The sequence below is a fragment of the Chiroxiphia lanceolata genome, chromosome 24 (genome assembly GCF_009829145.1).
Source record: "Chiroxiphia lanceolata isolate bChiLan1 chromosome 24, bChiLan1.pri, whole genome shotgun sequence".
Taxonomy (NCBI): domain Eukaryota; kingdom Metazoa; phylum Chordata; class Aves; order Passeriformes; family Pipridae; genus Chiroxiphia; species Chiroxiphia lanceolata.
In genome coordinates, this window is record NC_045660.1 from 5697302 (window position 1) to 5725173 (window position 27872).

The window sequence follows — 27872 nt, forward strand, 5'->3', positions numbered from 1 at the left end:
GGCTCTGAGCAACCTGGTCCAGTGGAAGGTGCCCCTCGCCCACAACGAGGGGTTAGAACAAGGTGAGCTTTGGGCTCCCTTCCCACCCAAACCATTCTCCAGAAAAGGCAGAAACTGCTCCTCCATGGCACAAAGCAGTGCAGCTTCTCCCTCCCCAGCCCTTGAGCAGTGAGAACTGCCTGGCACAGAGGGAAAGGAGATCCAAGGGCCCCCTGACTGAGGCCACTGTGCTGCTGGAGAACACGGAATGACACGGAATGACACGGAACGACCCCGAGGACCCGCACTCACTTTCGTATCGGATCTGAAAGCCAATGTCAGAGTGGCTTTTGTCAGTGGTGAACAGGAGGTAGAGGTAGTTGCTGGTGCTGATGAGGAACTGGGGCACCTGGGTCCCGTCGTAGACCCCGATCAGGGGGGAGGAGTAGGAGCGGCCATCCCGCACTTCCAGCGTGTCGTAGTTCACCTCCGTTTTGAACCTGGAAGGGCCACGGAGGAACTGAACACCCCACGTGTGGCTCAGTTTGCTGAACTGCAGCCCTGAGGGAGCTGGAACAACCAAGAGGCAGCACAGGCCACGGGGGGAGAGGTGGGGGCCTTCCTCCTGCCTGAGCATCTCCCTGGAGCCTGTCAGTCCCGTGTTTCTTGTTGACCCCTCACCTCCCTCATCTGCTGACACCGACCAGTCCTTGCAGCAACAATCCCCTCCCAGACACAGGAGTCAGGAGAGCACGGCCCCTCCTCCAGCTGTGCAATCCAGGGGAAGCCAAGAGACTCAGCATTCCCAAGGCTGGAGCAGATCCTCCCCGCTGCTGCTCCCCCAGGAATGCGGGGGAGGCTCAGCCTCCAAAAACGTGTCCTACCCGTGCCTAAAATAACACTGCAGAGGAGCAAGAGTGAGTCAAAACAGGGGGAAAATCACTATTTTCCATCTTTTCTACTTGAATGTCAGGTGAATTTTAATGCCTTGCCAGTTGATAAATAAAAAAGGGGAGGAGAGAACCTCAGTGCCAGACACGCGCGGAGCAGCTCGTTCCTCGTCTGGGCTGCACCTGAACCCCCCGGGAACCACCCAGAACACCCACAGAGAGGGAGTTTGGAGGAGCACCTGTCAAAGGTGATCTTGATGGGGTAGCCAGGCTGGGCCTCAATGACCCAGGCACAGCTCAGCGAGTCCTTGTAGAAGCCAGGCCAGCCAGGGGACAGGATGGTGCCACTGGGCGACGTCAGGTGGCCACCACAGGGTGCTGGGGACAAGGAAATGGCACAATTCACACAGTCAGCCACCACAGAGGCTGGAAAAAACCTCTTAATATCATCAAGTCTAACGCTGCCAAGTCCCCCCCTAAACCATGTCCCTCAGTGCCACGTCTGCACGTGTTTAAATTTGGGTGAAGAGCATCCCAGAAGCTGCAGCACCATCCGATGTTCCCTCCCTGCCAAGGCAGGGCCACCCTGCCATGCAAAGCTTTCATGCACTGCTGTCTCCCACCTGTTAAAAATAATCAGAAACACCAACAGGAACTGGTAAGAAATTGCCTTTTCAGCTCAGAATGAAGACACAGTAATCTGCTCCTGTCCCTGGGGGAGCCAGCAGCCTGACCTTGAGCAGTGGCTCCGCGGGGAGAGGGTGTAATAATAATTATTAGATACAAAAGCAGAGGAATCTGCAAGGTCAGTTTGCATTTCAGCAGCTGCAGGTGCCAGAAATCCTTTCCTGCCTGTGGTAATTGAGTCGTGGCTTCTCTACCACGAGGGACGTCACCAGACCACGGCATTTATTCCACACCGTGGTCCCTCGTGCCACCAGCAGAAGCTGAAGGTGTATTATTATTATATTTTCTGGGGAAAAAAGAAAGAAAAGACACTGGAGCTGATGGACCAGAGGTGGAAAAATCCCACAGCCCTCAAAAAACCTGCCAGGTCTTGTCCTTGGGGCCTGTGGGACCAGCTCTGAGGAGCAGCTGCTGAAGCACCGACCCAGGGCCAGCCCAAGGGCCACCCAATGTCACCCTGGGAGTGACCTAAAATATGTCAGTCTGGGCCTAAACCCCCCCACTGCTGATGTGAAGGAGGCAGATGAAAGTCATTTGATCTCAACTGGATCCAAAGCAATTATTTTTGAACGAGAGGCTCCTTTCTGCCCCAAAGCCACATCATCTCCTGTCAGGGCTTCTCCCCATCTTTCAACTCCTTTTTTTTTAGGTCTCTTTCTTTCCCATTAAATTTTTTTCAAGTGCTAAACAGGACTTTAGATCTCTGTGCTTCCTCCTTGTTTAAAAAGGGTAATTAAAATGTCCACTTATCCAGTGCAGACTGAAGGGCGAGTCAAAGAACTCACCACTGTGATCAAGAGGAAAAGGCACAAGTTGATGGCATAAGGTTATCAAAGCTTCCAAAGAGAAAAGCTGATTAAAAGTGTATTATTTAATGTATGTTTCCTGCCTATACTTAAAAATACATAAACTTAAAGGCTCGTGCTTTGAAAGTAACGGGAACCCTGAATTAAATCTACCTTTTGTCAGCTGAAGAAAAATTACATAAGAACATAAAAAGTCCAGTTTTCTTATTATATAAAACTTGTTGAACACAACTGACACCTTCTTCTTTCCACCTCAAACACAATGGGCAAGATTGTGCAATTTCTGCTGCTCATCCACTCGAGCAACACATGACAATTACTGAAATTATTGCTCAATATTCCAGGACTATTTCTCAAGAGCACAGCACTTGTTACTCAAATTGCTGAAAACACCAGTGCAGGGCATCACTTCCCTGAGAACAGAGGGCAGAGGAAGACTTTTCACTCCTAATGAGCTCTTTCTTCCCTTCTCTTTTTCCAGAGTAGAAGCTTTAAAGGACTAAAAAAAAAAGCTTTGAAATCTGTATATGGGCCTTTAATTTAGCCCATCTCCCCCACATCTGGGCTGGCTGTGGTGGCCAAGAGATGTAAATGCAAAATTTCAGGCTCTCAACCACCAAAGTCCATTGACAGGACTTCATTATATAAACATCCTACATTTTACATGTCTCAAAAAAATCAGGACAGAAAAACACCACCACGGGTCTTCCATTGCCTGTTGTTTAATTCCCTCGTGACAAGAGCAGCAGGGGAGCTTTCAGCCCTAAATCACAACCTTTTATTCCTGTTATTAGAAAAAAACACCTGTTGTAACAACACTGAGCAGTAAAAGTAAAAAGCATTTGCTTCCCAAAAAAAAAAAAACCCTGGAAAACAAACCAGGGGTTTGTTATTATTGGACTGGCACTTCCTGCTCAGGAAACTCTGCTGTGCAGACACAACACCCTCCAGAGCCAGGGAAAATCCTGGTCCTCCAGGACACCCTCACTGTGGGATATGTGACAGGCAGAGCTGTGATCCCTGATCCCAAAAGGCTGCAAATCCCAGGTGATCTCTGTCCTTCCTGGCTGCAAGTGCAGGAAGGCTGGGAGGGCTGGGGGTGGAGAGAAGCTCCAGGGAGATCTTAGAGCCCCTTCCAGCGCCTAAAGGGGCTCCAGGAGAGCTGGAGAAGGTTCCCAGCCCATGGCACTGATGCCACATCCAGTCCCATCTTAAAAACCTCCAGGGATGGAGAATCCACCCCTTCCCTGGGCAGCCCATTCCAATGGCTGAGCACCCTCTCTGCAAAGAAATTCTTCCTAATCTCCAACCTAACCCTCCCCTGGCACAGCTGAAGGCTGAGCCCTCTTGTCTTGCTGATGGTTGCCTGGGAAAAGAGACCAACCCCCAGCTGGCTCCCCCCTCCTGTCAGGGAGTTGCAGAGAGTGAGGAGGTCTCCCCTGAGCCTCCTCTTCTCCAGGCTGAACAGCCCCAGCTCCCTCAGCCTCTCCTCAAAGCACTTGTGCTCCAGGGCTGGAGCCCCTCTGCTCTGGAGCCAGGCTGGGAGAGCTGGGGGGGTTCCCCTGGAGAAGGGAAGGCTCCAGGGAGACCTGAGAGCCCCTTGCAGGGCCTAAAGGGGCTCCAGGAGAGCTGGAGAGGGACTGGGGACAAGGGATGGAGGGACAGGACAAGGGGGAATGGCTTCACACTGGGAAAGGCAAGATTTGGGTGGGATGTTGAGGAGAAACTCTCCCCTGGGAGGGTGGGGAGGCTCTGGCATGGGTTGCCCAGAGAAGCTGTGGCCACCCCATCCCTGGGAGTGCCCAAGGCCAGCTTGGAGCAACCTGGGCTAGTGGGAGGTGTCCCTGCCCAGGGCAGGGGGTGGCACTGGACGCTCTCTGAGCTCCCTCCCAGCCCAAACCACCCCGTGAACCCTCCGAGCAGCTGGACTGACCTTCACACCTGAGCACGGGGTGGTTCCACACCACGTTGCCCTCCTGCAGGACGCAGGTGACGGTCTCGGAGCCGTGGGTGCGGATGAAACCCTCGTCACACAGGAAGGACACGGAGCTGCCCAGCTGGAGGTTGTCCCCAAAGCGCTTCCCGTTGACCGGCACGCCGGGGTCGGGGCACTCGTTGTGCCGGAACGCTGAGGAAGGGGAGGGGAAAAAGGGAGGCAAGGGAAGGGTCAGGGTCTCGTTTCCCTCCACCCCTGCCCCCAAAAACAAGCTGGCTGAACATCAAACTTCATTTTTTTTTCAGTTCCCAAGCGTTTTCTTTGCAGCCTGAGGGGAGGGATGAGGTTAAAACCAGTTGAGCCCTCCCTAAATCTTCGTTCGGAAGCCTGGCCATGATGATGATGATGATGATGATGATGATGATGATGATGACCCAAGAGGGGCTGAGATCCAGCAGTGACAGGGCCAGAGAAGAGCCTGCAGGACCAAGTCACCTCCTCAGACATCTCCACACATGAAAACACACATATATATATTTATAAGTACTCAAAATAGAGATAGAGCTCAGTTCAGAACCTCAAGCAGTCAGAACAAATTAATTCCTCTGTGCTTGAGAGCCCATTTACACCAGTAAAAATTGTTTTAAAAATGTCTTTATGCAGGGGACAGCCCCAACTCCCACCAGGGGTGGGTGATGGATGGGAGATGCACAGGGAGGGCACCATCAGTTCCTGGGTGAGGTGTCACCCTCCTGACAAGATCTGGGGCTCAATCCTGGCTCTGATACCCCCTCACACAAACCCCTTCACCTGAGGAGCCTCCAGCCCTGCTGAAGTTTGGCAAATGTTTTCTTAAGCCCTCAGATTTTTCCCTTTCTTTTTTTTTTTTTTTTTTTAAATAAAGGCTTTGCAATCATGGCTAGAAAGGCTATTAATTTAGCTGTGCCACGAAAGGCCATTATAACAAAGCCATTTATCAGTTCTGCTGAATAGGTTTAATAATGCTCTTTAGAAAATTACAGGACAATATGAGGGTAAAATTGCCGTGGCATTCACTGGAGATTTGAAGACTGGACTTAACGTGGAGCCAAATCCATCTGTGGAAATTTCAAGGCTTTATGTTATATAAGGCAGTGCTACATGTGTGCCTTCATCTTCAAAGCCCTGCATCTCTTTTAGCTGTCAGCAGAGGAGGGGGGTGTTGGCTGATGAACACAACCAGCACTGAGCTGCCCACAGAGCATCCCCTCAACCCCAGAGGCAGAGCAGGGAGCCCAGAGAATCCCAGAATCACAGCCTGGTTTGGTTTGGAGGGGTTATCTCCTTCCACTCCCCAAGGCAGGGACACCTTCCTCTAGCTCAGGTTGCTCTGACCTGGCTTTGGACACTTCCAGGGATGGGGCAGCCACAGCTTCTCTGGGCAACCTGTGCCAGGGCCTTCCCACCCTCCCAGGGAAGGATTTCTTCCCAATATCCAATCTAAACCTGCCCTCCTTCAGCTTAAGGCCCTTCCCCTTGTCCTGTCACTACCCATCCTTGCCCAAAGTCCCTCTCCAGCCTTCTTGTAAAGCCATGGACACATCTCCTGATGGGAGAACACAAAACCTGGCTGCTCCAGGGACACACTGGGTTATTTTCCTGGACAAGAACTTGTGCCACCAGCTCTAAGCTTGCCACCAATCCCCAATTTACCCAACTGCAAATCTGAGGTAATCCCCACTTTTCCAGATTTCCTCTGGAATCCCAACAGCTTCACTGAGCTCAGTCTCTCGCCCACCAGTTCCCAGCAAGAATTCAGAGCGTGAAATGCAAACCAGGGGGGGTTGCAGGGGACATTTCAGCATTTAGGTCCTCAGCAAGACAGTTGTCAGCAAATCCTGTGCAGGGCCAGGAGTTGGACTTGATGATCCTCAGGGGTCCCTTCCATCTCAGCATATTCTATGATTCTATGATATCATCCTTGATTGTCCACTCTTGTGCTAGGTAGATTCATTTTTCTGCTGCTTTAGCTTGAGAGAGATTAAAATTTGTTTCCCTCTTACTTACACTGTAAGATTTCCATATTTTCACAGCCATTAGCTTTCTCTGCATTTAGGGTGTTGCTGAGAGAAGAAGAAGAAACAACCTTTTTTTGACTCGGTGTGTGGTTGGGATTCCTTCACACCACACAGGGGGTATCCTCTCCAGGACACTGCTGGCAGGGTGTGCTGCCTTCATGCCAACTCAAACGCTAATTAACTGTGTAGCTCAGAAGCAGCTCTAAACGTTAACGAGGAGGAGCAACTTAATATCAATAAAGGGGGGCAAACTCACTGGTGAAGGTGATGTTGAAGCCTCTCTTCTCCATGGAGTGGTCGGTCTGGAACTCCAGCCTGGCCACGTGGCCGCTGCTGGTCAGGGAGGAGGGGATCTGGTTCCCTGAGAAGGTGCCCAGCACCGGGGACTCGGCGGTGCCGCCGTCCTTCACGGCCAGGAAATCAAACTGGGGCTCCACATCAAAGTCATTGAAGGCCAGGTGGATCCTGCTCTCGGGCTTGGCGATGATGAGCCACACGCAGTGCAGGCTGCTGCCGTACTCCTCGGGGTAGTTGGGGGACAGCACGATCCCCGCCGGGCTGGTGAAGTTGAAAAAGCAGGAAACTGCAAGGAAAAAAAATAAAAAAACAAACAAACAAAAAAACCCATCAACCAGGTAGCAGAGGGACCCGGATGGGTTGGAGAGTTGGGCTGATTCCAATGGGACGGAATCGAAATAAAACCGAAATAAAATCAAAGCTGGGAGTTTGCAGCGACGTCTTCTGCTGTGGCACAAGAACCTGGAGGAAGGAACCGACTCAGCCCTTACTCCATGCACAGCTCCAGCCTCTCCTCTGCTGCTGCCCACGGCCAAGCTTTTTGATTTAAACTGCTGGGCCAACTGCAGATAATTCAGAGGGCAGTGCAGACTTCTCAGGATTTGCTTAAAAAAATAAACCCTGCCCTTTCAGGTGACATTCCCATTGCTAAATGCATTTTCCCCCGTTCTCCTCAGCAGGTGTGACCCCGCTGCATTCACTCACCTCCTTCCACCCAGCCCGTGCCCATCCTGCATTAAATATTTCTGGGGTCCAGCAATAAATTGCTGAGTCCTTTGAGAAGGAGCCATGAGCCAATTTATGTCCTTGGGCAGCTCCTTGGACCTGTGTGAGCACTGAGAAAGGAAGGCTTTGGAGGAGCAGCCCAGGAACATTCCCCAATTTCCCCCCCAGTGCCAGGGGGTTGGGACAATTCCCCCAGGGGGAGGGAGAAACTCCTCTTCCCATCACAAATAAATCACTGACTTTTGCTGGGACAGCACGTTCCCAAAAAGAGGCCTCCAACCAGGCTGCAATTCCCAGGAAAACAATCAAACCTCCTTTAAGTGGAGTTGAGGGGAAGAGTGTGCAGGAAAAAAACCTTCAGCCCTCCAGGGTTTTCAATATATACTGTATTGCAGCTGACAAGGCCCATTAACCTGGAAAAGCAAGGCTGCCTCTCAAGTGGTACCTGCCCAGAGCTTGGGATATTTTATGTATGGATGCTCTGCTCATCTTTTTTTCCCCCCCATCACCCTTGGTAAAACCCATTACTGGGAACATACATCTCCCTAATTCCTGGCAAAGGGACATCGAGCAGAGGATGAGCCTGGGCTGAGTTTGGCATTTATACAATTATTTGGATCACTGCTCAGCCCTCCCTCTGTTATTTTCCCTCTGCCTTCCCTTCAACACTGGATGGGTTGGGATCCAATAAATGGACGTTACCATGACGTTATCAAGGCCACACCATCTATTCCCTGCTCTCAGCAACAAAGGGAACAGATTAGAGAGAAAACAAACTGCAAAATATCCTCAGGATTTGGGCTCTTTACAAGAAGCTGAAATATCAGGGGATGCTGTCAAATAATTCTGTCAGCATAAGCAGGGTATAATCTGCCTAAGAAATATTGCATTCACACCCAGGGAAACATGTGAGTGGCAGGAGCCCCTCCCAGGAACGAGGTGTCTCCCATAAATTTTTAAACCCCAAGTGGTAAATTAGCATTCAGCCAGAGGACCTACAGCATCCCACCAGCCAGGCAGAGAGAGGTGCAGCACAGCTCAGCTCACAAAATAACAACAGCAAAGAACTTGCTGACAAAGGGAAGGCAGAGGCAGGGTGAGGGAAGAATATAAAATTAACCTTTGCTAGATAAAACAAAGTGACACATTAAAAAAAGGAGCTGATAACAAAAAAAAAAAAACCAAAAAAACCCCAACAACTCCAAAAGTCTCCACTGCAGAGGAGCAAATGAGGATTTGGAGTTGCCATAAGATCAGTGAGCAGAAAGGCAAGTTGGGGCTGCAGGACAAAGGCCAAGAACCAGGTCCAAGCTCTCCTTGGTGGGAAGAGGAGCTTGGCTTCACCTTCCCAAGGGGAACATCCAGCCCAGGAAGCCACAGCTGGTCCAGAGGGATCCTCAACGAGATCCTGGTGCCTGTGACAGGACATTTTCCTTCATCTTTTTAAGCTGAGGGGGTTTTTCTTCCCTATGAGGAGAAGTTTCAGCTCTGGGGCTGCACTGGGATCCACAGCAGCCCCTCTGCAGTGCTGGCCACCAGGATCCAGGCAGGAGCTGTTTAACAACATGTCACAGGCAGGGAGAAGAGCTGTCAGAGGCAGGATTGGAGCCAGGAAAGGTGGGAGACAGCCCAGCACTGCCTGGCTCCTGCTGTTTGTGCTGCTGAGACAGCGAGGAACAAAAAGCCCCCGAGGAGCCAGCAGTGATTCCCAACATGACAGGGGTCAGCCTTGCTGCCTGCAGCCTGTCCATCAGGATCCCTGAGCTGGGAACAGCCCTGAGAACCTCAGAGCCTGGAATTAATATTTATTACCCTTGTTCTTAAATGTTAGAAAAGGACATTTCATTATGAGCACAGCACAGGGTCCCGTTTATAAGCCCGCACTGATCTTTGTCAATAATTGTTATTACTGACCAAGCACTGCAAAGGCAATAAGAAAAATCCCTTCATTAAATGCAGCAGAATAAATCCCAGCAGAAGCCAGCAGGGACAGAGCAGAGAGCACAGGCAGGAAGGGCCCAGCACGAGGGATTTGTTCAAGTCATCACAACCATCATCCAGGTTCTGCCTCGATTCAGAGCAGGAAAACAGCGAAGGAACAGCTCAGGAAGTTGAGTGGGACAGGGGGATGTGGCACAGGGACACTGTCCCATGTCCCTGGGGGTGATGCCTGAGGCTGGGCTGAATGCAGGGGAACCCAAGAGTTCTCCACCAGCATCTCCATCAGGAGCAATTCCTGCAGTTGTCTCACCCAAATCTCCTCTCTCCCAAGTTGTTTCTCTTTTATTCCGCCTTCCAAAGATCCAGCTCCTCCACAAACCACCTCTCTCCTCCCGTGAGGCCACATCTGGTGCCCCCAGACACTCCAGCCCTGCTCACCCTGCAGGTGAGGATCCAAGGCTGACCCCAGGGAGAGGTCACATCGTGGGAACAGGAGCTGGAAAACCCAGCAGGAAACCACTGTAAGAATAATTGCAGTCTCCATGGAAACAATAAAAAGTCCTGACTTCTCTCTCAGTTTTTTTAGATATTGTTCCCACAGACTGTGACCACTTGGGAGAGAGCTTGGAGACAGGAGTGGATTTTCTCCTTCCCTCCCCTTTTGAAGAAGATCCCTGCTCTAGGCACAGCTTGGTGATGGAATGGAAAAACGGGAGCTCAGCAGGAGCCTGGTTAATCAGCAGCATTCCTCACTTGGGAAGCACACATCCCAAGGAGCTGACAGTGCTGGAAGCCCAGGGCACTGCTCCAGCTGGGAAGCAAAGTGCTTTATATTTTGTATTTTCCTCTTTCTGTGTCTGCAGAAACACATCTGCACCGGGGTGCATCTCCCTCCTCCAAACCCTCCGGCAAGTGGGAGGTGAGGGAAGGAGTTTGGAGCAAATATTAACCAGGAGTTCTTGGATTTCAGAGCAACAAACTCCTCATTTCACCCTGGTGGAATGGCTGAACTGGGCTGGGACAGCAGGAAGTCGAGAAGGATGAAAAGTAGGCAGGTTTTGGGCACCAAAACTCGAGGAAAATATCACTGATTTACACCAGGCTGTGCAGGAGCCTCTGAGCAGGTTTCAAACCTCTCAAACAGCACCTGGGAGCAACTCAAAGTTTCTTAAACTTCCTGGGAGCTGCTGATCCACACCAGGACAGGGCTGGGCTGTGTCTGCCAGGGATCCTGCAGCCATCTGTGCCCAGAAGGTGCTCCAAGGTCCTGCAGGAAGATCCTCTCCCATGTGCCCGTGGATTGGGAACAGAACTCTCCCCCTCCCTGCAGCCCCTTGGGAATGGGGGCAGTGGCCACAGGAGGATGGAGCTTTAATTGCTGGGTTTTGGCAAAAGCTCCAAATGAGCCCAGTGGTTTCTGTCTGTGCCTTTGCTGTGCTGCTCTGGCAGCTCATCCCTCCTGTGCTGCAGGGTTTGGAGCCCTGTGCCAAGTGCTGCAGGCTGGAGCAGGGAACAGCCTGGCATGGGACTGTCCCCACACTGTCCTGACACCCCAAAGGGATGAGGGGTGAGTGCTGTGACCCTAAAAAAGGGTTACACCCCCCAAAGTGTGAAACACAGCAGAGCCTGGGCAGGTTCAGCAACACCTGAAGCTCCACCCTTGGGGAGCAAGGAAAGAGCCTGGAAAGACAAACTCCCACCCAACAGCTCCATCCCATGTGAGCTGGGAGTGTCCCACTGCAGCCTCCTCAAACCCCAACCCCACGTGGAGAGGGTTGGATTAAACAAAGGAGCTTCCCTGCAGCCCAGATTGGGGATGGCAACACAACACCCCCCACATTCCTACCTCCTGGACACAGGGAAGGGGACAGGGACAATCTCCTCTCCTGACAAAGCCAGGGAAGTGCCACTGCATCCTGCATTAAATATTTCTGGGGTCCAGCAATAAATTGCTGAGTCCTTTGAGAAGGAGCCATGAGGCAATTTATGTCCTTGGGCAGCTCTTTGGACCTGTGTGAGCACTGAGAAAGGAAGGCTTTGGAGGAGCAGCCCAAGAACATTCCCAAGTTTCCCCCCCAGTAGCAGGAGATTGGGATAACTCCCAGCAACCTGCAGCCCAGGGGGAGGGGGAAACTCTTCTTCCCATCACAAACAAATCACTGACTTTTGCTGGGACAGCACGTTCCCGAAAAGAGGCCTCCAACCAGGCTGCAATTCCCAGGAAAACAATTAAACCTCCTTAAGACAAACTCCCACCCAACAGCTCCATCCCATGTGAGCTGGGAGTGTCCCACTGCAGCCTCCTCAAACCCCAACCCCATGTGGAGAGGGTTGGATTAAACAAAGGAGCTCCTCTGCAGCCCAGACTGGGGATGGCAACACAACACCCCCCACATTCCCACCTCCTGGACACAGGGAAGGGGACAGGGACAATCTCCTCTCCTGGCAGAGCCAGGGAAGTGCCAGTGCAGATCAGAAGAGGAGCAGCCCATCAGAGCCACCCTGCAGAGCAATTGCTGCCAGGAACAGGGACAGATGCCCTGGCACAGGATGGCTCATCTGGAGCAGCACAAAACCCCCCCAGGGGAGCAGTTCCACCGGTTCAATCAGGGAAATAACAGCGTGGAGACAACCCAAGGAACTGCATCCTGCTGCTGAGGGCTGAGAGGGCAGCTGGCAGCACCCAGGGGAGGGTGGGCACGGAGGGGACACCCCTCAGCCCAGCTCTGCCACGGGCAGGAGGAGCCTCCCTGCTGAGGACCCCAAAACCCCAAAAATTCATCACAACTCCCAGAGCAGCTTGTGGCTCTACAACTGCCAGGGAGAACTTGCTGGCAAAGGAACACTGAGGAGAAACCAGGCTCTGGTTTGAGCCAGGGCAGTGCCAGCTCTCCTCAGACACAGACACAGGGGACACCTCCCAACTCACCTGACAAGAGGGATGCTGCAGGATGAGCAGCTTATTTGGGACAAGCCCCAAGGAGGAGCAGCAGGGACTGGTTCCATGGCACTCTCACAGTCCCACAGAGGAAAAGGGACTTGTTTGGGCTCACAAAACACAGAGTTTTAGTTGTTTTATCTCCCCAGGGTTTGTTTCCCTGGGGAACACGACGGGTCCAGAAACCTTGGAGTTCACAGGCCTGAGGTGCACCAACTAAACAGGCACCAGAAAATCAGGTGTTTTCTGGAATGACCCCCCCAGAGCAACAGCTAAACCAGGGCCAAAAGTTTGCCTGGCTCCAGTGAGGTTACACCAAAAAAAAAAGCCTGAGGAGCTCATGGGGGAACAATTATAACCTGATTCCTCATCATTAAGAAGGAGCTGAAGTGATTCCTGCCCAGTACAGCACTTGAGCACGTCTGTCTGCTTAAGCAAACATTTAAATCTCAGCCCTTTATAAACCAGGGCTGCAGAACAAGGGCTCTGAGAGAGAGTGGCCTGCTTAAAATCAGGAAGGGAACGGTCTTACATGGCTGCAAGCGTGAAACAAGGTTGTTAACAAAAGCTACAAATCCCCCATGGAAACAGAGATCAGGGTAATCCTGCCTTCATTTAATTTGCTTCCCTCACTGCAGGGACACCCTGGATCTCTGGCTCAGGGGAACAGGCTGGATAAGGAGCATTTCCCCAGCCCTTTGCTGCTCTGAACCCCTCGGGTGGAGGGCAGGGGGAAGGTGCTGGTGGGTCCTCGTGGATTTACAGCTGATGAACAACTGCAGAAACCACCCAAGGCAGGAATTGGGCTCAGCAGGTGACAAACCCGTGTCCTGGAAGGGTTCCAGCTGGGATGTGACTGGGATGTGACCTGTGCCCTGCCCTGTGCCCAGAGGTGACACGTTTGGGCAGGGCAAGGTCAGCCCCCATCCCCTGTCTCAGATAATCTCAGGGTGTCCCTGCATTTACACCAGGAGAATGGGAGCAGGGTGCTCCAGGAAAGCATCAACCACAATTAAAAAAAAAAAAAACACATGACAAAACAGCCTGGAATAACAAGGACCAGAATTCCTGCACTTCTTCCAAAAACCCACTAAAAGCAACAGCATCTACAGGCAGGTAAATGAGTCCAGTGGCAGAAAGGAGAGAAAGAAAACATTTACAGCAGGAGGGAGAAACATTTGGGGAGTTAATATAAACTGTTCCATCAGCTCTGCACGAAGAGGGAGTAAAAGGAATAATATGAAAGGGAGAAGGGAAAGGGAGAAGGGGGAAAGGGGATAAAGGAGAAGAAGAAAGAGAGAGGGAGAAAGGGAGAAAATAAAGACCAATTGCCAATTCAGTTTAGAGCTAAATGACAACCTTGTCAAGTGACATGAATGACACAGTTCTGTTCAGCACATTCCTGGGGAAAACATCCACTGCACTTTGCATTTCCAGGTCCCAGCCCTGATGGTTTGGCCCAGACAGGGCTCCCAGAAGGCAGAGCTCAGCTCCACACTGAAGGCTGCAATCCTTCCAAGGGGGAGCTCAGGTTATTCAGCAGGTCTAACAGGCCAGTATGGGATTAATAATTAAAAAAAAAGGAGTAGTTATGACTAAGGAGGTATTTTACACAGCTATTAAGGAAAATCAGATATTAAAAGACTGGAAAGCAAGTTGAGCGGATCTGTGAGGAGAAATGGGCTGTGGCTGAGGATTTCAAGTGAACAAGAGGGGAAGAAAGCACAACATCTGCTCCAGGGCCAGGGGAAGAAAGCACACAATTTAACATAATTCCAATTGGAAATGCTTTGGGAAAAGCCTTCTGTTCTGTTCAGGGGAATATTAGGCACGAGCACTGCTCTAAGCAGTAATACACAGAGTTCACAGGAACACAACCAAAGGAAAACCACTGGAAACTAATGGAGATCCTAAAGCAAGAGCAGAGCAAGAGCAAGAGCAGATCTTGGAGGAATCCAGAAGTGTCCTGGAACAGCCCAGCCCAAATTCAGGCCCCTCCAGTCAAACACACACAGGCACAAACACGAGTTTATCCCCACCCCCAGCAATGCCAAACTTGGGGTAGGAACCTCCAACCCTCTTGTTTGGGCTCACAAAACACAGTTTTATTTGTTTTATCTCCCAGGGGTTTGTTTCCCTGGGGAACACGGCGGGTCCAGAAACCTTGGAGTTCACAGGCCTGAGGTGCACCAACTAAACAGGCACCAGAAAATCAGGTGTTTTCTGGAATCATCCCCCCAGAGCAACAGCTAAACCAGGGCCAAAAGTTTGCCTGGCTCAGTGAGGTGCTCCCAGTGACATTTATTGTCACAGTTTATGCCACAACCCTCAATCATGTCCAATGCCAGCACTGCTTGGCACGAGTCAACCCCCTGGGAAAGGGGCAGGACTGAAAGCTCAGGAGCTGCAGGACACAGATCCCCAGGGACAGGCAGCAGGAGGAGCAGAAAGGAATGGAAACTGCTGGGGAAGAAGAGCAAAGAACCTTTTCAGCCTCACTGAACTGCTGCAGAAACCCTGTGAGAGCATCTCCCTTTCCTTGGCAAGGAAACACAAATTTTGGAACAAATCCTGGTCATAAATGTTTTGCAGCAGGGCCTTCCCCTGCTGTATTTCCCATAAAATCAGAAAACAAGCCTGTCCCTACTGTACATAAGATGTTTAACCAGCAATTCCCACCCAGTATCTGGAGTTATGGCCCTCCTAAAACACCCCTGCCCTCAGCCACGTCTGCCCAGCCTTCCACCAGCACTCCCCACAGGGGCTGAGCCACTCTAGAGCTGCAGTTATGGGGCTGCTGCCCCATTTGTGAGCTTAATGATCTCCTCAGGCACAGGTCAGTGCAGACTTCAGCTGGAATGTCACATCCACCATGGGAGCACAAACCTCACCCGAGTTAGCACAGTTTTCCTTCAGTAACCAGCATATTGTGGTGTCAAGAGAGAAAAGGGAACGAGCTCTGTATGAAAACAACAGTTGGGGGGTGCTGGGGGTGAGACCCACCCTGGCCTGAGACACACCCCCCCCTCCTCTGATGCTGGAAATCCCATTTTTAGAGCCAAAAACGGCCTCTGGGAAGCTGATCCGAGCACTGCAAGATGCTGCAGGAGAGGGAGGAAGAAGAGGTTTGGAGTGTCCAGATCTGGAGTGTCCAGATCTGGAGTGTCCAGATTTGGAGTGTCCAGCCATCACCCACATCTCACACAGGAGCAAAGAGCCAGGCACTGCCCAGAGTCACCCCCAGGCTCAGCACAGACACCCCCCACCCCCTGGGGGTCACTGGTTCACAAACATCCAAAGCTGGAGAGCCACAGAGAACAGAACACACTGGAATTATTTGAACTAAAACATTCATGCTTTGCACGGGGGTTGATTTGATGCCCCTGATAGGTATCTACCCACAAAAATAATCCTGTTTTACTGGAGAGTCTCCCTTCTGTACCAGCATAACCCAATTGTTTCATCTGGGGCACAAACTACAGGTTTACTCCCACTACAAACTATCAGCACGAGCCTCGACCAAACCATGAGCTGTTCAAAGTCACCTGAAAGTCCAGGAAATGAGAAGGAAAAACCAGTGATTCCTGATCTAAGCACAGAAACACTCTGACCCTTCCCACTTCACAGTTAACCAGGAAAAACTCCCAATTTCCTCCCCAGCATCTTCAGCCTGATTTGCTTACAGAGCAAAAGCAAACAGGAATTTTGGGGGTGACGGCACCTGGAAAAGGCAGAACTCACACAGGAATTGCTTCCTTTGCCCAAGCAGACATTTAAATTAGTGTTTGAAAAGAAAAGCACTTCCATGGAATCAGTTTTCCCCTTTTTTCCACGACCTCCCAGTCTCCCACAGCTCTCCAAGACCCCAGTTGAGCTCTGCAGGAGCCAGGTTTGCTCCCCCAGCTCTGTCAGCTCTGCTCCTGCCACGCTCCAAAGGAGCACTTTCCCTGGGCTCTACCCCAGCACATCTATTTACCTGCACAGTAAATGGATTTATTTACCTTTCACACTGCTAAAAAGCAACATTTCTGCTTTCTCTCCCTCTCTCCCTTTTCCCCAGCTGCATTTTCCTCTCCTGTTTTTTTTTTTTTCTCAGCTCACTCTCCCTCCCCTGCACCACAGAACCTGCTCAAAGGCACAGACTGGAACATATTCCCCTAATTAGAGATGAGACAAAAGGAAGGGTTTGCTTGTGACCAACTGGGGAAAACAAAGACACTTCTGTGAGTTTTGGCACTGTCCAAACCCCACACTGTGTGTGTGTGTGAAGGTTCTGTCAGGGCAATAAAGCAGATTGCCCAACACATCTTCAAAGGACCATTAAAACCCACCAGGGACTGTGCAGCAACTCCCATTTACATCCCAAAATGTTACTCTGAGTCACTGCAGAGAGCAAAACATCCCAGCTCTGCTGAGAGCTCGGGCAACAAATCACAGACCAAGGGCCAGCACTTGGAGCCTGGGTGCAGTCAGACAAGGCAGGAAAATTCAATGGCAAAATCAGAGTTAGGGTTTAAATCAGGATTTTGTTGTGTCTGTGTGTCCTGCCTTGGACACCAAAGCCCAGATTTCTCTCTGGGAGGGACCTGAGGCAGAGCAGGGGGAACATATGGTTCCAGGACAGCCCAAATCTCCAGCTGGAGAAGGGAAGGGACCTGGAAGAGACCCGAGGCAGAGCAGGGAGAGCACACAGTCCCAGCATAGCCCAAATCTCCAGCTGGAGAAGGGAAGGGACCCAAGGCAGGGCAGGGAGAGCACACGGTCCCAGGACAGCCCAAATCTCCAGCTGGAGAAGGGAAGGGACCTGAGGTAGAGCAGGGGGAACACACGGTCCCAGGACAGCCCAAATCTCCAGCTGGAGAAGGGAAGGGACCTGGAAGGGACCCGAGGCAGGGCAGGGAGAGCACACGGTCCCAGCACAGCCCCGATCTCCCCCTGGCCGCTGCTCCGAGCTCCTCATCCCTCCTCTGCCCAGGAAAGAGCCCAACCAAGCTCTCCCCAGGGCTTCAGCTGGGTGCAGATGCCCCTTGGTGCCATCTGTGCCCCCGGCAGAGAGCACAGAGCACCCCCCTGTCCCCAGCACCAGCTCACACACACGGGCGATGCTCCGGAGCCGCCTCCTCCCTGACTTACACACACACACAGGTTTCTGAGCAGACCACTGGCTGCTCTTTTGGCAGGTAATGGTTCTCTGGCCCTTCAGCTCGAAGGCAGGCTGGCACTCGAAGGTCAGGCTGTCCCCATGGCGGAAGGTGGAGCCCTCTCTGCGTCCGTAGGCCGGGATGCCGGGATCGCCACAGCTGCCCTGGTCGATCTCTGCAAGACAGAACATGGGGTTGGGGTGGGGAAGGAGCTGGGGCAGAGCCTGCTGGGCAGGGAGCTGCTCTCCCGAGGAGATAGAGCCCTGGCACCACCTCCTGACTGCTCCCTCAGCCTTGGAGCTTTGGGGAGAAGGAGGGGAGGGTTAGGTTGGGTGTTGGGAAGAAACACTTCCCCCCTGGGAGGGAGGTTGCCCAGAGAAGCTGTGGCTGCCCCATCCCTGGAAGTCTCCAAGGTCAGCTTGGAGCAACCTGGGCTAGTGGGAGGTGTCCCTGCCCATGGTAGGGGGTGGGATGGGATGAGATGGACTTTAAGGTCCCTTCCAACCCAAACCAGGCTGTGATTCCATGGTCATAGAATCGTAGAATCACAGAATCACAGAATCAGCTGGGTTGGAAGGGACCTCTGAGATCATCAAGTCCAACCCTTGATCCAACCCCACTGTGGTTCCCAGCCCATGGCACTGATGCCACATCCAGTCCCATCTTAAAAACCTCCAGGGATGGAGAATCCACCCCTTCCCTGGGCAGCCCATTCCAATGGCTGAGCACCCTCTCTGCAAAGAAATTCTTTCTAATCTCCAACCTAAACCTCCCCTGGCACAGCTGAAGCCCGAGCCCTCTTGTCTTGCTGATGGTTGCCTGGGAAAAGAGACCAACCCCCCCCTGGCTCCCCCCTCCTGTCAGGGAGTTGCAGAGAGTGAGGAGGTCTCCCCTGAGCCTCCTCTTCTCCAGGCTGAACAGCCCCAGCTCCCTCAGACTCTCCTCATAGGACTTGTGCTTGATGATGATCCCAGGACCAGCCCCTGGGCTCCCCTGGCCTGGAGGACACAGGGGGGGTTTGCTGGATTGTCACCTCTCCTCCCCTCCCTGCCCAGACCCAGCTAATCCCGTGGGCCTCGTGCCAGCCAAGAAACCCCAGACACAATTTTCTCTTATCTCCTTCCCTGCACAATTCCATTTCCAAAGGGCCCCCTGCTCTGGATCACTATTAGCTCCAACACTTCATTCCTTCACAGCCTCCTTAGTGTTCCCACATTATTTATCTGCTTCACACTCATCTCCCCCTGCCCGTGCTGCAGGTTTTATCCCCATCATCTCCCATCAGCCTCGCTGTCTTTTCCTCCCCGTTTCCAATTTCTTGCGCCAAATTGGAAATCTCTTTTTATGACATTTTTTTCCCTCACGGAGGGGAACGGTGGGATCTGAGATTTGCATGGCTCCATCTAATATTCCAATTTGCTTCGAATAACAACAAGCACCTCATTGTTATTCTGACTCCAAGGCAACTCGGGATCCAGGTGTATTTTAGAGCACCAAGTCACCAAGGCACGTCGCTCCTGCTCTCTCTGCATCTTGAACTGAAAAGTCGCTGCCAGGTAATGAAGCATCCCCAAAAATAATTTAACATAAATTAATATTAAAGTTTTTCGTGGAAAATAGGTTTCTCAGCGAAAAGCACTTTGTCAGGATTTATGTCTCTTCCTGCAGACTTTGAAAATCCGAGTGTTTTTAAGGTTTTGCACCCGCACGGGAGGGGATGAAAAATAAACCAGCTGGGATGTTCCAGCAGCACTGAGCTGCACATTCCTGTCATGGAGAGAGATTCCAGCTCCAACAACTCCAGCCACAACTGCTGCATGGAAGAGGAGAGACACTGCTGCCCTAAAAATTGGAAAGGATCTTTCCCTCTTCTGAACTTTCATGGGAGGGAAAGGAGATTTGATCCAATGTAGATATTGCTTTACCATAGGATAGTTAGGATTGTGTCTATAATGTATTATAATATTTATTTGTGTAATAAGTGCGATGTAATTCCCTTCCCCCCATATTGAGTCGTGTGTTGTGTCTGGAAAAAAACCCCTCTCACACTGGGGTGAGTTGTGGGAGGGGGGGCTTGGACTGGGAAATTGGATTTTTGGGGGTCTCAAACCACCACAATTCCTCTCCAAAAAAAAAAAAAAAATATGCAGGAGGCCAATGGTACCTGCCAGGAAATGAAAATTCCACTTTAAAACTCACGAAGCAGTAACGAGATCGAATGGGAATAAGGTGATTTTAAACATTTATCGTTGTGTCTGACAGAGACTGAGACCGCCTCAAAAATCCACTTTTGTTATTCCTTCCCCTCCCACACCTTGGAGTCTTGGGGCAACCTGGGCTGGGGGAAGGTGCTCCTGCTGATGCCTTAAGATTCTTCTGATTTTTTGGGGTTTTTTTTCTAATTTTTATAAGCTTTATAAGTAGTTAAGTAGCAAAAGTAGATTTTAGAAGCAGCAGCCCTTATTCCTTTACCCTTTAGCACAGCAGTTTACACATTCCTCAACCCCTACATACCCCATTCCATGCTCCCATATCAATACCCCTTGAATTCCAGGAGAAAATGTTTATAGTCTCTTGTCAAGGCAGGGCCTCTTCTATTTGAGGACATCTAATCCTGGCCTGAACCACAAAAGGACAGTCAAGAACTGGGTGACCCTGTACCCTGTTGTGCTCTGAAGAAGATGAAGATGATGAAGAAAAGCCCCCCAGCCCCAATTCCAAGGGGGTGGACCAGGGGGTGGAAACACTTGGGATTGGACAAGCAATATTATAAATTGTAATCTCATGCCTAGGCACAAATTAAACCCTTTTCTTATCTCATCCTCAATTAAATTGCTTTGGAGTTTGTTGGGTTTTTTTTCTCAGCTCCTACAGGCAACACTGCCCATAGGATGCTGGACACAGGAATTCCCTGCTGGAATTCTGGGGCAGCTCCAGCTCCAGCAGGAGCCAAAGGGACCTCTGGGTGTTCAGTGCTTTTGTAAAACAAAAAAGGACATGCTTGGGGTGTCAGGGATTCAGGAAAAATGCAGTAAAGTAAAATCAGAGTAAAATCAGAGCCTTTTGAGCCTCTGCTGAGGGAGAAGTGAGGCAGCACAGCTGCTCTGGGGGCACAAAATTCAGTGTTTCCCTCCCTCACCCCCTTGCCTGCATCACCCTTCTCTGCCCCTCTGCACGAACTGAGCTCAGAGAAAATGAAATGTGAAACCAGGGGGTTAAGGATGGACAGAAATGAAGAATCAGAGCACATTTCCCCCCTTCTTGTTAGCAGCTCACACGTTTTGTTACCTTACAGAGGTCAGGAAAACGGAATTTATTCAGCAATTCCATTTTCTGACCTGAGGGGAAAAAAAAATCCCCCTGGTTCCTGCATTTCTTTTTTTTCACAGGTAGTAAAATCTATGAAATATTTAGCAGGGCAGAAGTTCCAAAAAAAACTAAAAAAAAAAAAAAAAGAAAAAGAAAAAAAAAAAGGAGTGATTTAGAAATATCAAAACATGTTACTTCAATGAGGTTGAACCATTTCTCCTGATGAATGTTTAAAGCAAAAATCACTTCCACATCAGAATAATAAAAGTCAAAACTAAACAAGAACATCCAAATCAAATGTTTTGACATTATTGAAACGAAACAAGTCGACACAAATCTTTCAAAACTTCTCCGTCAAATATTATTCATACAGACAACATTTTGACAAAACAGCAATTTTTTTTCTACCCAGCAAACGTTTCAGCAGGAATTCTGCAGCAGCTATTTATGCTGTTTGTCTCCTTGGTGGTGGGTGGGGAAACTGGGGGCCCTGTGCAGAGGAGGGAACCAGGGACTAATGAGAGCAAAACCCTCCCTGCTCCTCCACCACAAACCCTGCAGGCACCTGAAATCCAGGCCACTCTTTTTCCTGGAGTTCTCTGGGAATTTTCTGCTCCTGCCTGACTCAGCTGTGGAGGAAAATGAAGTGGTTTGAGCCGCAAGGAAGCAAAATTCCAGTTTCTGGAAGAAACGGCCACAGGATGAAGGATTTGGGAGCACTTTGGGGGCCACCCCCAGTCAGAACAGAGTCAAGAAAACACTTCACACTCGGGGTTTTGTACTTGGAATAACTTGGTTTAAACTTAACATTGTACTTGGAATAACTTGGTTTAAACTCTTTGGAGTTAAAGGTGTCAGGGAGGAACTGGAAGGAACCAGGCCCGGGGTGTTCTTAAGGCCTCATTCTTTGGGATTCCAAGGGAAAGGAGGGATTTGACCTAATGTAAATAGATTGCTTTACCATAGGAGAGGAGTTAGAATTGTTGTTTGTAATGTATTATAATATTTATTGGGTCAGTAATAAATTTTGATATCATTTCCCTGTGCCGGTAGATGTGTTTTGTCTGAAAACCCTCTCGCACTGAGACAAATTGTGAGGGGCTTGAAAACTGGAATAACTTGGTTTAAACTCATTGGAGTTAATGGTGTCAGGGAGCATTATAATGTATTATAATATTTATTGGGTCAGTAATAAATTTGGATATAATTTCCCCACGCTGGTAGATGTGTTTTGTCCGAAAACCCTCTCGTGCTGAAATGAATTGGGGGGGGGGCTGGAAAATTGGATTTTTGGGGGGGTCTCAAACCACAACAGGGACAAAAAAAGGGACCATCCAGTTCCAAACAAAAGAACTGTCCAGCTCTGAAACCACCTTGGAGGGGAAGGTGTCCCTGGCCATGGAAGGGGGTTGGAATGAGAGGAGCTTGAACGTCCCTTCCAACCCAAACCATTCCAGGACTGTATGAACGAGGAAAAAAGGGGTCTAGAGAGGAAACCCAACGAGGAGGGGACGAACTGAAAAGGATCTTTCTGCCACATCTACCACCAGCACTGCAGAGCAAATGCAGCAGCTGAACCCAGCTGGCTCACAGAGCCCCGTGGCCTCACATCAAATCGCTGCCAGGAGGTTCAGACGAGACTGAAATCCAAGTTTCCCCGACCCTGAGAGCAGCTCAGGGCAGAACATCATCAGCTAAAAAGCCTCCCTGGTGTTGGCTCAGCACTATTTCAGCTTTAGGACACGAGTCAATACATTTAATGGCAAAGCAGAGCAGTGGAGACAGAAACCCCTCACCCCCCCCAGCCACAATAGTGAGGCTCAGGTGATGCTGAACCAAAAAAAATCCTCAACACACGACTGTATTTAGGCCTGAAATAAATGTAATAAAGGGCTGCACAAAGCAGCAGCTCCTCTGAGCAGGTTGGGGCTGCAGCAATTTGATTAAAGCCAGGAAGTTGAGGAGAGGAAATCTCCCAACTCCAGCCCTGCAGAGCTCCTAAGCCTCTTAGCACCACGGGGCTGAACTCCAGCGTGGAGCTGAGCAAGCCAGAGCCAAACACTTACTCAGCATTTCCACACAATAAATATTGTTTCATCATCCCCTGGTGGTTCAGGAGCACAGACTTTACTCAGCTCTACCCAAACTAACCCAATTCCAACAGAAACCCAAATTACATTAGTGTGTGTCTATAATTCTAGTTTTCATTTTAAATTCTTCCTTCATATTAAAAACATAAACTACAAAACATATCACTGCATTAAAATTTGGGGTTGTCCTGTTGTGGTTTTTTTTTTTTTAAGTTTTAACAATTCTGTTGAACTCATCCCATCCTCATGTGCAGATCTGGAAAACCCTAATCCAGATCCCTGGTGTTCTCCACACTCTTCCTGCTGCAAATGGGCTTTCTCTTTACTCACCAGTGAAGAAAAAGGACCTGGCTGGTCCCCCCCTTCCTCAGAACCCATCAGTAAAAACCTGATGGCACAGGAACTGGATGCTGAATACAATATTTATTTATCCATTTCCCTATTTTCTTTTTTCTCTTTTTTTTTCCCTCTTCAGCACATTTTTCCAACAGGTCCTTGGAGCTGTGCATGGATAAATCTCCTGGGTGTGAGTGTTCCAGCACAGCAACAGGCTCTGGGATCACACTCCCCTCCCAATGAACACTGAAACTTCCACGTTTGAGGATGGATGGTTATTTAAACACACCCCACAAGCAATCCCTGCCGTTCTCTCAGGCAGATTTTTGGGTCCTGACTTTACACAGCTCCAATTTTCTGCTCACAAATAGGAGGAAGTGGGGCCATAAAACTGATATTGAAACTTGTTAAGAAGTTGGACATAACTTCATAATGCATTTGGCAATTGGCAATTGCCTCTCACTCAGGTGCCTCTTGCTTTGGAACTCGAAGCTCTTGTAAAATCTGGGGGGGTTTTATGGCCCTGGCTGGTGGAAGGGGGGGGGGCAGTTTAACCCCTGTGTGTGTTTGTTCCTGCCCAAATCCACCCAGCAAGGTCAGGAAAGTGCTGGGAAAATGGCAAAGATGGCAAAAAAAAAAACCACAGGGAAAAGATTTCACAGAATTATAGAAGTTACTGTAAATCCCACCAGGAGCAGCTGAGGGAGCTGGGGGGGCTCAGCCTGGAGCAAAGGAGGCTCAGGGGGGACCTTCTGGCTCTGCAACCCCCTGACAGGAGGGGAGAGAAGGGGGGGGTCGGGCTCTGCTCCCAGGGAACAAGGGACAGGAGGAGAGGGAACAGCCTCCAGCTGTGCCAGGGGAGGCTCAGGTTGGACACCAGGAGGAATTTCTGCCTGGAAAGGGCTGTCAGGTGTTGGCAGGGGCTGCCCAGGGAGGTTTGGAGTCTCCACCTCTGGAGGTGTCCAAGGAAGGACTGGATGTGGCACTGAGTGCTCTGGGCTGGGGGACAAGGTGGGGATGGGGCATAGTTGGACTCTGATCTTGGAGGTCTTTTCCAACCTCAGTGATCCTGGAATTTGGTGCAAATAAGCAGGTAAAGCTGCTGAGCAGGAAAGGGAGAGGCACATTTGACATTGGGAGCTCCACAGGAGTCCAGGCCACGAGTGATGATGGACTGGGGAGGTCACAGGGAGCGAGAGCAGCTCGGCCTGGCCATAGATCAAGGTACCAACAACATCAAAACAAGGCAGAGGAGGGAAAACTCAGGCTCCTTGTGGCCCCAAAGTTCACCCAAGATGAACAACAGGGTGAGAAGTCCCTCCATCACGGGCTCTGCAACACCAGATTTATCAGGAGACAGGGGGAACATGTCACAGTGCCCTCGGGATGAGATCAGCAAGGCAGGCAGGTCTGGGAGCAGGGATCACTCCCAGCAGAGCTGCAGTGGCCCCTCCAAGGGCAAGTCTGGGGGCAGCAGCTCTGCCAGGCTGCCAAAAACCAGCTGCACACCAAGGTGGGCAGGATCAGAGCCCGGAGCCACCAGGCTGGGCAGTCCCAACTGCTGAGGCCGAAATGGCACCGTGAAGATGCTCCCTGGAAAATCAGGATTTGCCTTTTCCTTCCCTCAATTCCCTTGTTTATGTTCCTCCAGGACTTTTCCTGCTGACCTGGCCCTGCCATCCTGTAAATATTCCAGCATCACCCTAATTCCCCCGAGGTCCTGCCCAGCCTCCCTGCACTCGCTGGCACTGGGGCCAGCTCAGTTTTCTGGTGGCTCAGGTCCCTCAGTCCCCTAATTCTGTGCCCTCACATCCCCCAGCACCACCCTGGGCCCCGAAAACAAGGTGACAATTCCCTGAAACACGGGAAATCCAAGAGAAACCCTTTGAAAAATGAATGAGGGCCCTGGGAAGAGCCAGGCTGAAATGTTCCTGGAGCTGACAGAGACACTTTTCCATCCCACTTTCTCACACCTGTGACAAACAGCAAACACACAAGTTCGTGCCAGACCTCAGCATTCACATCCTGATGCATTCCTTTGAAAAATCCCTGTATTAACTTTCCTTTCATTTGTAACACTCCAGACTACCCGAGTGTAAAGCAGTTGACACCCCTGATCCACTGGAACCATTGATTACTCCATCTCATCATTTCCTCCCCCAGCCACAATCTGTCACCATCAGCTGAGCCTCACCAGCTCCCTTCCAACAAAGCAGATGAAATGGCAACCAGACAGTCCCCACCCAGTCAGCCCTGATGGAAAAGAACCCAGGAAAGCTGTTCTTAGAGGAGCAAAGGAAAAAAAAAAAACCTGCAGAGCTTCGATATATAAATAGAGAAGCTTTTTCCTCCTTTTCCTGCACTCATCCCAGCCCTGATCCTTTTAAACCAGAGGGATTCTGGGAGAGGGGCCTGGATTACCTTCGTAGGTTGCTTTGAAGCCCAGCAGGTTGCTGACACTGTCTGTCTGGAAGAGGAGCCACATCTGGTGGTGGGTGCTGACGATGAGGTCGGGGACGGTGGTGCCCGTCAGGCTGCAAAGGGAAAGCAGGACAAATCAACAGCCTGTTGGCCTCCCAGAGCCACCAGAGTAAAGGCCAGAGATGCCTCTGCAGGACCAGAAAACAGCCAAACCAACTGAGAGTCACCCCAAACCAGGACACTGCCCAAAAACCTGCTGCGTGTTCCAGACTGTCTGGAAAATGTTTCCTTGTCTGTTCTGCATTCTACCTGCACTGGGAGGCTTTTACCACAGCTGAGGGCCTGCAAATTATCATCATCATCATCACCATAATAATTACAATTTGGTGCCATTATTGCAATGTATTATCCAGCCTCAAAAGCAATCATTTTCTTTCTCCCCCGAGCGAAACCAAATAAAATTCCCAGAACCCAAAAACCGGTGAGGGAACCCCCCTGAACTGCCTCCACAGCGTTTTTTAGCATTAGGAAAAATTGGTTTTCCCCACACGTTCTCTGCAAAGCTTCCACCCTGAGAGAAAAGTTTGTAAAAGGATCTGGAAAAAAAAAAAAAAAGAAGAACAAAAAACCCAAACCAAACAAAAACAAACAAACAAACAAACAAAATTTTAAAAAAATTTAAAAATTAAAATAAATAAATAAATAAAGATTTAAAAAATAAAAATAAATAAATAAATAATAATTAAAAAAACAGAAACAAAAACAAAACCACAACAAACCCCAAAGCAAACAAACAAACAAACAAAAACAAAAAAACCCCCAAACCTAAACAAACAAAAAAACCACCTGGAAGCCAAGGCAGGAGCCTCAAATGTGCTGAGCACCCTATGAGCCCTGGAGAAGTGCTGCTAATCCCAGGGATCAGGAGGTTTCCTTCCCTCCAGGATCCTCCCAGGGGAGCTGAGGGGATTTAGGGAGATGTCACCAATCTATCCCCATTAAGGAGCTGTTCCTGGCTCGTTCAGCCCCGGGATTAATCACCTCGTTGTGGTTCAACAGAGCTTTGGAGCTTTATCCCCCACCCCCAGGAGCATCTTCCAGGGCTCCAGCTCCTTCCCTTCCCTGCAAACACAGGAGCAGTGTGTGGGAAGGATCATTATTCCAGCAGCAGGATTGTTGTGTTGCCTGTCTCAGTGGCAGTGTTTAACGTTGTTATTGCACTATTTCTGCTCAGGTGTTATCTGGGATGAATTTCTAAATTAAAGTGCAGCTCCTGCAAGGGGAGAGATGAGGGCTTGGGGTTTTTCTTTTATTCTGTAGTGTTTGCTTAAATCTGAATTCCTGCAGATGTGCAGGGGCTGGATGGGACAGGGTGGGGAGGCCCTGGCACAGGTTGCCCAGAGAAGCTGGCACTGGATGAGCTTTAGGATCCCTTCCCACCCAAACCAGTCTGGGATGCTGTGGCTGCTCCAAGGGTTGAGCTGCTTCCTCAGCTTCCAGGAATTCCCAGCAGCTCCCTGGGAGTGCCAGGGTCTCTCCAGGTATCTGAGGTGAACAGGACCTGCACAGAACTCTCCTCCCCATCCCAGAGCCCCTCCCCAGACCCACCAGTGTCAGACCTGCCCCCAGCCCCTGCTCCAGCCCTGGTTGTGGGATCCAGAGGGTGCTTTTCCCTGGAATCACAACCAGCTCTCCCAAGCCCATCAGAGCCCTCCCAGCTCTGCCCCCACCTTTGACCTGCACCAGAAATTTTACTGATCCCAGGGCGCTGGAAAATGAGGAACTGATCTCGGTTTAATGCCTGTTTTGCACCCCAAGAGTTTGCTGGAGAGTGCTGGGGTGTTATTGTTGATTCTCCAGGTATTTAAGCAGCAGAGAGGCAGGAATGAGGAGCACAGCAAGAGAAAAACCTTCAGGAAAAAAAGGGAGCTTCAAAGCCTCTCTCATTCTTTGCTATTCCACTTTAACAAGCCCAGTGATTGATTTGGGTGCTTGTTACTTTAGGGAATAAAATCCTCTCTGCAAGTCAGAAAAGCTCAGCCTAACAATCTGTTCTGTTCCCTGAGATGCATTTTACAGGGATGAGGGAGAGGCTGGAGACAAATGCTCCTTCCTGGCTCCGTTTTGGGATGGTGGCTGAGCTGTGCAAGCTGATTCCAGAGGGTTCCTTCATCTGAAAGGCAGTAGGAACTGAGCTCCTCTTCAACAGCCAAGAAGAAAGGAAGAGCAGCAAGAAAATTGGAACTCCTGTCTTTGACAGGATCAGGTTTCTGTGTTTTGAGTCCTCAAAAAACCCTACAGTGGATTTACCTGGATCC

The 27872-nt window shown here is 50.4% G+C and overlaps 1 protein-coding gene across 3 annotated transcripts in view; it reads right to left on the bottom strand.

Moving 5' to 3' along the window:
- Positions 1 to 27872, bottom strand: part of CSMD2 (CUB and Sushi multiple domains 2) — a 264720-nt gene that overhangs the window by 101493 nt on the left and 135355 nt on the right. For 2 of the 3 annotated variants that reach the window (XM_032709960.1, XM_032709962.1), the window contains 6 exons: positions 25555 to 25667; positions 17391 to 17573; positions 6612 to 6938; positions 4296 to 4490; positions 1109 to 1247; positions 292 to 479 (listed from right to left, as the gene is read on the bottom strand). In XM_032709960.1, coding sequence (XP_032565851.1) covers positions 292 to 479; positions 1109 to 1247; positions 4296 to 4490; positions 6612 to 6938; positions 17391 to 17573; positions 25555 to 25667 — 1145 coding nt within the window. The remainder of the gene's footprint in view (positions 1 to 291; positions 480 to 1108; positions 1248 to 4295; positions 4491 to 6611; positions 6939 to 17390; positions 17574 to 25554; positions 25668 to 27872) is intronic. The other variant, XM_032709961.1, reaches the window with a different exon arrangement.